The sequence below is a fragment of the Metopolophium dirhodum genome, chromosome 8 (genome assembly GCF_019925205.1).
Source record: "Metopolophium dirhodum isolate CAU chromosome 8, ASM1992520v1, whole genome shotgun sequence".
NCBI classification, from domain to species: Eukaryota; Metazoa; Arthropoda; class Insecta; order Hemiptera; family Aphididae; genus Metopolophium; species Metopolophium dirhodum.
In genome coordinates this window covers 32,854,803-32,865,330 of record NC_083567.1, presented here as the reverse complement: position 1 = coordinate 32,865,330, position 10,528 = coordinate 32,854,803, and the positions used below count along the sequence as shown (strand labels likewise).

General features: G+C 25.5%; 1 protein-coding gene across 3 annotated transcripts; it reads right to left on the bottom strand.

Moving 5' to 3' along the window:
* Window positions 1-1,368: 1,368 nt before the first annotated feature.
* LOC132950558 (uncharacterized) lies at window positions 1,369-8,238 on the bottom strand. 3 transcript variants are annotated; one of them, XM_061022072.1, is made up of 10 exons: window positions 7,139-7,146; window positions 4,535-4,748; window positions 4,194-4,343; window positions 4,009-4,113; window positions 3,739-3,882; window positions 3,422-3,523; window positions 3,219-3,338; window positions 2,245-2,519; window positions 1,972-2,131; window positions 1,369-1,820 (listed from the first exon to the last, which is right to left on the bottom strand). In XM_061022072.1, the coding sequence occupies exons 2-10, from the start codon at window positions 4,734-4,736 to the stop codon at window positions 1,690-1,692; spliced, it is 1,389 nt and encodes a 462-aa protein (XP_060878055.1). In that variant the 5' UTR covers window positions 4,737-4,748; window positions 7,139-7,146; the 3' UTR covers window positions 1,369-1,689. The 3 variants fall into 3 exon arrangements, with proteins under 3 accessions (XP_060878055.1, XP_060878056.1, XP_060878054.1); XM_061022071.1 differs by lacking the exon at window positions 7,139-7,146 and adding an exon at window positions 7,309-8,238 and having other exon boundaries at window positions 1,370-1,820; XM_061022073.1 differs by lacking the exon at window positions 7,139-7,146 and having other exon boundaries at window positions 3,739-3,837; window positions 4,535-4,881.
* Between the last annotated feature and the right edge of the window lie 2,290 nt (window positions 8,239-10,528).

Below are 10,528 nucleotides of genomic sequence, written 5' to 3'. Positions count from 1 at the left end.
CGTAAATATACAACATTTAACCATTGTTGTATTGGATATCAATTGGGGGGGGGAGGGGGGTCTGGATGTTCTTTTAATATTTTTTGTATTACCTCTTACAGTTGCGCACTAAGCCCGAAGCCACTATATACTTGGGTACTCAAAAATGAGAGGAATGATTATTAGACAACCTGAATCATAATCGAACTTTAAACGTTGCGTATAATTTTTTTTTCACCAACTTTGAATTTCGCAATTTTTTTGAAAAATTCCATTGGGGACCAATTCTCGCGTGTGCTGCAAAAATATTGGGAACTAATATAGATGTAAATTTTAGGCGAGGGAATTAAATCGAATGCACCCTTAAAAGTAGGAAATTGATAGGTATAGGTACCTAATAGGTATACTTATACTAGATACCTACCTACTATATTATATATATATTTTTTTGTTACATTAATTTACTATACACTCTGTAAATTTATTATTTTTACAATGAGTACAAGCGCTGTGGGAGTTGATGGGTTTGTAGGCTTGAGAGAAGAATCTATCCAGTGATGGAAACTACCCACACAACATACATATATTTATTTTGTGTACAATAAATATTTGATAAAAAATCTTGATGAATAATAAATATTTAATTTTTATTGATTAAAAATTTTTAAATATTTTATCAATATTTAATAAACTACGTTTGAACCATTTGGAGTTTTGCGATAAATATTTCTAAACAAATATTTAATTGTTATTATCGACTAATGTTCATTAAAAATTAAAAATTAAACAATTAATAGAGATTTATTTATAATCAACAATAACTATATTATTCCAAATTAATAAAAATAAAAAAATAATTTTCTTGAAGCTACTATACTTTTATTATTAAAATCTAAAATTTTAACTATATCATATAAATTATCTACATGGTCAAATATATAATAGGCAAAATATTAGGTAAAATAAAATGAAGTCATTTAACACATTTTATGTATGTGAAACTATTTATTTTCATACAAATATTAGTATAACTAGGTATATTGTTATTATGTATAGTACATAATAATATAAATAGGTATTATGATATAAATAAACATAATATATTATAATAAATCATTTACCTTTTTTTAAGTCATATGAATCATTATAAATAATATATATATTAATTTGAATTATATAAAACAAAATATTATTAACTTTAATCATAGCAAGCTTGTGCGAATTTGATTACATTATACATTACATATCAAAACAAAAAAAAATTTCAACTATTAAAAAAGCAAATTTAAAATATTTTTAAATTTATCACAGCTTGTGAGAATGTGTAATACTACATAAATAAAATATATATATTTGTATATTAATTTAAATTATACAAACAAAATAGTTTTAAATTTAATCATAGCTTATGAGAATCTTATTACATAAATAACACATACATATTGTATATAATATATATTATTATATATTATTTATAATATTATAGGTATAAAACAAAATATTTTTAAATTTAATCACATCTTGTGAGAATATGTTACTACCTAAATAATATATATGTTATATTAATTTAAATTATATAAAATAAAATATTTTTAAATTTTATCACAGCTTGTGAGAATTTTATTACCTTATAATATATAATATATTAAGTAGATATATATCAAAACAAAAAAAAAAAAATTAAATTCTTCAACTATTAAAAAAAGCAATTTAAGAAGAGAAATTATTCTTATCAGAAATTCTTTTTAAATTAAACGGGGCTTGAGCGAGAACATATTTGATGATATCCTCCATTTCATTTTGAGATGAATGTTTAAATTTATTTTGCTTCTTAACAGCATCTAAAAAATATTTAAAATGAATAATTATGGGTACCAAATATATTTAGGATGTTTGGGTATTTTAGCTCTATAAAGCTGCAAAATCTCATTATTTCTGATTAAAATAATATTAATAACTATATTATATAATAGTAATACAATTATATCATACCGAAAATCACAGAAGTACAACCCAGACTGCAAAATTTTTTTTTGCCTTTTTTACCGGTGTATGAGAAATCTTTTAATAATTCGTCTTTAAATAATTTTCCCATCACCCGTTTGACCATTGCCTTGACATGTTTACCGCCGATGTATGAAAGTTCATTTACCTAAAAAATTAGTATACATACAAATAAAAGGAACATTTTCTTTATACATAGTACATTAGTACTAAATAGATTAAAATACCGGTTACCCAACAGCATATTATATAATTTCTTACCAACTGAGTACGGAATTCCTTACTGCCAGAAATTTTTTCTTCAAAGATTTCAAGATCAATTATATTGTCAAGAGGTATATTGAAATCTTTATCAATTAAAGAAGATGATTCATTGTTGTTAATATTGGAAATGTCATATGATGGAATATTTTCAAGTCTAGTTTCTATTATCTCCAGTCTTTGGGCCATATCTCTTTGGTTATTTACTACTCGCTTTAATTCAAATTTTAAAAATGAAAGCCTATGAAGCACTTCTTTTTCAAATTCTGTAGTTCCTGATCAAAATAAAAAAAATATTATCGATTTACATTTTTTAATATTTTTAATATATTGTTAGGTATTATTTTGAATATACAAATATATTTATTATTAGTGATAAAAAATGAATTAATATTGAAAAATACTAAAATGTAGCAGGTGTATATTATATAGCAGGTTATATATATAATTATATATTTGTTATAGTATCCCATAAATATTAATTAATTTAATAATTATAATTAACATATTGCATAAAATATATAAGATTACCATAACTTTAATTGTGCACAATAATTATATTAATAATATAAATAATTTAATATATTAAATACAATAAAATAAAAATCCAGTTTAAAATGCTTATTTTAGTATAGTTTTGTAAATTGTTGTACAGAACCCTATAGATATTCAAAATGTAGAGTAATAATAAATGTAAGTTTTAATTTACTTTAACCAAATTTATATGGTATATATTATCATAATTCATAGCAAAAATCAAGTAATGGGAGCTTTGGTGATTGTATAAGAAATAAAACTATAGTTACCTATATGAAAGTTTCATTTCAATATAACTATATCCTATATTTGAAACAATAATATGCATTAACTAAAATAAATGGTTAACTATTATATATTATTATGTGCAGTTAAAGTATTAAGTAATAATGAAATGGATGTTTTACAATTAATATTATTTTATTTATTACACTAACCCTTTGAAACTGATACAGAATTAGAAATTTCTGGAGTTCTGGTTGATTGTAATTGATTGCTGGCATATTGAGGTGTCTCGGCTAGGTGTCTCTGCATAACTTCTGAGCTTCCATTATCAGCTATTATATCGTATTAGAAATATTAACTTTTTTCATTGTTTATATATATAGGTAGTTAAAATAAAATTGCATGAAGAAATTACCAATTTCAAGATCAGTTGATTTTATCTCATTATTGATAGTTTCAATACCTTTATTATTTAAGTTTTTATCAAGATAATCATGTTCAAGATTTGTCTGATCAACTATATAAAAAATAAATATATAAAATTATATATTTTTGCTATAACTACAGGCTAAAATTCTTACCATAGAAAAATTATAGAAGCTACAACCACTTAATGTAAAAAAAAAACAATGACAACAATATATATATTATCAATAGATAAAACAATATTTGATTTGCCTGCCCATCATACTACTATACAAATTATATATGAAATTATTTTAAAACATTTACCCATATAATTTTTGTTCTTGGAGGTATCATGAATAGATGTATTATTATCAGTAAAAGATAATTGTTTCACAATTGATGACTTTGAAGCATAACGACCATCTGCAGATTTTGTAAGAGTACTATTAGCTTGTAGATTTTTCAGCACTTCATAAATTAAATATAAATAAACCATATTTAAGTAATTAAACATATTAACAATGAAAGTTATTAGATATAATTTTACTGGCTAATAAAAATATGATATATATATACATATATTATATAACATACATTTCACTTTTTTTGGAGATGGTGACCATCCGTTTAGTAATGTTCTTATTGTACCTTTTTTGCCACCTTTGATGTTCTCATCACTACAGTTACCATCATCAGACTCTAAGTTAAAAAATAATAGTCTAAGTATATAGATTTGATCATATAACATATGTTTATATTTTTATGATATATATAGGTACCTGAAAATATAGGACACAAGGTTGAAACATTTGATACTGCCGTTTTATCAGTTCTTCGTTTGGATTTCAATAAAACATCATCATCAGTAGATGAAATGTACATGTTAGTTAATCCTTTTTTTACCATTTTCCGAGCTTTATATAATGAATCTGAAATATTATGATATATGTTAACATGTAATAATGCATATAGTCAATAGTGTATATACTAACAATAATCAGCTACAATATATATATAACTTAAAAAGGACTTATATTATAATATGATACAGCACAACACAATGTAGCATACATAAATGTATATTAACTAAATTATATGTTACACAAATAACCTATTTTACCAGATATTTTCAAGACTTTGGCCAAATGATAACTGTATTCAACATCATTAGGAATGCTTTTTAGTTCAACACATTTTTTTAATGCATTGGCATTTTTGGTATTAGGCCATGCGCACGTGCCTTCTTTTTTTTTAAACCAGTTAGCTGGAACAGCTTCTATTGAATTGTCTTCATAAAATTCAACAACCAAATATTGAGTCATCTTTATTTTACACTATACCAAAACATATACACTATTAAATACAATTACAATAAATGACTAACATAAATTAATATAATAATAAAACATATAAACAATAAAAAATAAATATTAAATAATAAACAGGTACAAAAAAATGTATTAACATATATATCAATAAACTGTCAGTAATTCAAACATTAAATGAATGTAAAATAGGGTATGCAACATTTACATTACTATTACTAGTCAATATCATATATTTTACGAATTCAGTATTCTCAATGTCTATGGTGGAATAAAATTCTGATAAATTGTTCACCACAGCAATACCTAATTTAAGACTACTGATGGGTTTATCAAAAAAAATGCCAATAGTTTCAAAATGCTTAACTACAAAAACATTTTTTTCTGTCATAGAATCACGACATATATTAAAAACCTTAAAAATTTTAAGACCTGTTTCATCTGTGAACCCAATATAGCTGTCAGATGAAGACTTAATATTTATTTTAATATTATTTTTAAAAACTATCTGGAAATGTGGAACGGTTAAGTGCTCAAATACTGAAGGTCCATAACTGTAAGGTTTTTTATAAATTATTTTTTTTTGAGAATTCAAAACAATTGGTTGGTTAAAGAATAAAGATTCATGGTAACGTTTAATAACTTGTTCAAGTGGTTTTTCATGCTTTCGGACCATTTTTTTTAAAACTTTCATGTAATTCTCAAAAGGAAAACATGAACACTCTTCAAGCGACTTAAATTTTTTATAATCGTCAACAATGTGCAATAATCCATGCACATTATGAGAAATAAACTGAGGACCATATATTTTACTAAAATTTTCAACAAAGTATTTAATAAGTTTTTCACTGAAATTCACTAACTTGTCAGAACTACCAGGACATAAGAGAACCCTAAAACTGATGTGCAAACACAAAAAATGAAAATAACATTCATTATTTAAAATATCTTTTAAGACCACAGGTCCTGTATATAATAAAAATAATCTAAACTCAGTTGCTTTAAACCGGCAAATTTCATTTAACCCTCTACATTTTCTTGAAAAATCACTCGGTACTAAGGTATTCAATAACAATAAATGCTTTGAAATATTGTTAACACTTCGACTTGGAATACGGACATTGACAGGAGCATTTTTTGATACACCTAACCAGAGTAATAGCATCTTTTTCATAACCCCCAAACATACCAAATGCATATAGTCAAGACTGAAATCTTCAACTATATTTATACCTGGTATTTCAGTAAGTATAGAAACAGTAGAAGTGATATGGTGATCATCATCCACACGATTTAAGAAATCCGAATGAGTTCTTTTAGAAAAGTTGGTTTCCAAAAAACATGTTGTATTGTTTATACGTTCTCCTTCTATTCTACATCTTATACAGGATGAATAACCAGCGTGTCCTTTTACAGATAAAATGAAACTCTTAGCGGGGCAGTCACAACAAAAAGTATCAACTATCACAATTTTTTTACCAAACTTTGTTTGCATGCCATTTGTATACAAATCTTTAAGTTCAGACACCAAATATTTTAAATAATCATTACAAGATTGAGGTTTTTCTTTTCCCCAGTACAACCCTATAATAAATATATTATGTTGACTATAAGGATTAATAGCTGGGTATCGAGCATATCCTAAAATTGGCCAAAATGTACTTGAGGAACTTTTTGTAAGGGGTAATCCGTCAATTCCTATTACAATTTTAATTACATCATCAAAATGCACCAGCATATCACCAAGAGAATTTAAGCCATTAGAAACCCCAAAATGGTAATATAAACCAGGTGACACAATTTGAATATCATTACATTGATTAGGTTTATCTGTTTTTAATACAGTTCTAGCATCAACTGGGATATCTTTAAAACATTTATGACATTTTAATACTTTCAGTAATGAAGACAAAGAATTGAGAGTGATGTTATGAGCTACTGCCCATTTTGCTAATGATTTTAAAATACAATCTTCGTCCTCATACATATCAAACGAACAACTAATTTTAAGTTGATCATTGGTATCAAAATCCTCGTCAAAATCAGAATCTGAAGAAAATAAATCATTTTCAAATTCATTATCTGCTTCATTTAAAGAATTAATTGAAAACCCATCACATGAGATTGGACTACCTGGTAATTTAATGTCGGTAAATAGTTTATTGGCATTTGATACGGATAAATTAGTATTTTCATTGGCTAAATTATAATCTACTTCATATGATGTACTTGGTTGTAGTTCACATTCTACATTTTTATCATTGTCATACAGATAATCTACCATTTCCAGATCCTCCAAAAATCGTCTACGTTTAGTAGACCTACTAATATTTTTATTGTTTGACATACTTAGATTAATGACAGTATAGTGACAAAGACAAGAAGTTAATAATACGTACAGTCGACAGTCGTAACAGCTAGTATATCAACAGTGAAATTGGCAATAACACGGAAGCTTAATTACAAAAAAAAAACAGAAGATTCATAAAATGGTTTAGTGTTAGTGCCTATCGGTACCACTATATTCATATATAATAATATTATGTATAATTTATATTATGTCACTTACCAAATCTGAAGCGTAACAACGGCGTAAACGGTTTTCGTCGTATTAATACAATAATCCGTACCAGACGACAGTTGTAGACAAATTAGTTGAAAATAGTGCAAGACATGGAATAATAAATAATAACTAAAAAGAAAATACGCAACTACGCGATATGGTGTGCAACGCGTACCCCGCACTTCACTCTTTATCAACAATTTCCATGTCTAAACATATAGAATAATATTGGTTTTACACACAGATAACGGTTATAAAAATATTCATTTTATCGGCGATTTTACTCGGTAACAATAATAATATAATACGCACTGGGTATGTAGCTATTATCATAAGCTGGTACTAAATGATGACAGTTTTAATTGTTTACGATTTTCAATCCTTTTAGGTCGTAGCAATTTTGTAAATTATTGTACTATTGTAGTGACAGACTATAGACCACGTTCTTGAGCCATATTAAGGATATTTTTCGACATAATAATTATTAGTACTATTGAGTCGTATCAGCAGATTATACAATGCATCATAGACCTGTAAGCTAACGTCCTGCCATGGCCCATGGTTAATCCAAACAACATAACATATGAGCATTGAACATATAAGAGAGAAAAAGCATGTTTTGGGTTATATAAATAATGTTTCGGCACACAGTAACGGCCAAAACATCTATGCGATGTCCATTAGTTTATTATAGGTCTATCGTCTATGCAGTGCATTATGTCTTATTGAATAAGTTAATTAAAATAACGTCTTATTAGGCACTATTAGTTCTAAGTGCATTATATTAATAGTGATTGATGAATAATTCTATATTCGCTATACATATCCGCTACGTCTGCACATTCTATGAGTTTCGCATTCTATTTGTTAATATATAATATACATATATTGTCGGTGGGTGTGTAAAAGGGTATAAGTCTATTATAAGTACCTATTAATTATAACGCGTGTATATTTAAGTTCAAAATATATATCCACCAAACTATTACAGCAACTATATATGCTTTTTAATTGCAATTAGGTACCTAATATTATATTATACCATAGAATATTATATGCATTATTGAGCATTCACATACATGTCAATATAAAATTATTATATACACAAAATTACAAAATCATAAAATATCATGTTCGCTCGGTTCTATATAATGTATAGTTGTAATCGCTATTATATATTATTATTTATTATTATTATAATGAAGATAAAAATAAAATTATAATATACTTTTTAAAGATTATAAATACATATTTTTTTAGGAAATGTATTTCATGTTACATTTCAAGTTGCATTCAATTTGCGATTTGCATTGAAAATAATATATATTTTATTCGATGAATAAAATATAAAAATAGAATAATAATTATAAATATTGAATAAATTATGAGTATTAACAAAAAATAAATATTAATATAGTTAAGTTATTTAATGTTACATTATAAGATACATTTAATTTCCAATTACTATTGGAAATAAAATATATTTTATTCAATGAATAGAAAATATAGATAGAATATTAATAATAAAGATTGAATAAATTATGAGTTTTAAGATTTATTCAATTTTTAATCATCATTAAAAATTAAATATTGTTGAGCCAATATTTATTCATAACTATACAATGTTTTGGTTACAGCGTAAAAAATAAAATATTTTATCAATAATTAATTAACTTTTAAATTTAAATATCTTAAATCCAATTCAAATTAAATATTTATACAATTGTTTTGATTGACAAATGCTGTGTGGGTATATTATAAAGTTTTTAAAAAGCTCCCTATCAAAATTGTTAGTCATACCTACCTATATTAGTACTTATTGCAGTCGTTGTAATTGTAATATTATTTTTTGTGCTATATGTTGACTCTTTAAGCACATTTTAACTACTTATCTATAACTGTTTTGTCACAATTATAATTTTGGTTTTTAATTTTTAGAGTATATTTTCCAATTTTTAATTTAATGTGTACGTAATTAACAGTTAATTGTTAGGCCATTAAACTTATAGTCGCAATTATAATGTCACTAAATTCATGTTGTTAAAAAACGAAACTTATTTCTTTATATCACCATAGGCATAACAGCTGGAGCGCAACAAAAAAAAAATATTATTTATCCGTATTATTTTAATCATTAATATTGGTTGTAAGTCCATTACAATATGTAGGTACCAAATTTTATTTTATCGATAAAAATATCACGTCCTTTGTGACTGCTCAATTTCCTGACGCTAATTCCGCCACTGTTTTAGAAGGTAAACGATATTCTAACTAAACTTATTTATTTTACCTATGACCTATCATGGTAACACTACAATTGTACACGTAGGTAGTAGGTGCCAGGTACCTCGTATGAGTCGTGAATTTCTATTACGGAAAACAAACCGACATTTGGTCACTCAAGTCTCAATTATTTTCTCTCTCGCGCGCTATTTATCTTTTAGTCAACCGATTGTTTTAATAACTGTAATAATTTTACTACTATTTTAAAAATATTGTCAACGCAACTAATAATTCAATAGGTAAGTGTACCCTCTACTAACCAGTCAGGTGTGTAGAACAACAGCCCACCAAACAATAAACTAAAAAATCACTATCTAAAGTATAGAAATATCTTATCTAAAATCATAAACATGTCAAACTTCATTAAAAATAGTAAAATCTTGTAAATATTTAGGTATTGAAATGTGCCACAACCTTACACGGTATGACCACATAGAACAGATAACAATAAAACTTTTTTTTCGTTTTTTGTTGTTTTTTTATTTAAAAAATATATATTTACAAACTATACGACTAGGTATAATAAATAAGTGTGGTGACATAAAATAAAATTTGGCATAGGAACATTAATTGTAGAGTAGGAAGGCTCCCAGCAGTGTCACCTGACAAGAAATCAAGAATAAAACTAAAAAAATTAAAATTGTAAGACCAAGCATTAGTAGAATCTATAATTAACTATAGTATTATTATTTAGGGTGGTGTCTACGACACAACACCAATTCCATTAAAAATAATGCAAAACAGAATACTCATTGAAAATTATTTTTAATAAAAACATTTGTATCACACAGAATATATGTACAAAGAATTAAATGTACTGTACTACTGTCAATAAAAAAACGGTTCTATATAGCACCAGTAATTTATATAATTAAATATAACCCATGGTTTATAAAATTATAACACAAGACAATTATCTGATATTACTGTTGGTACCTTTAAT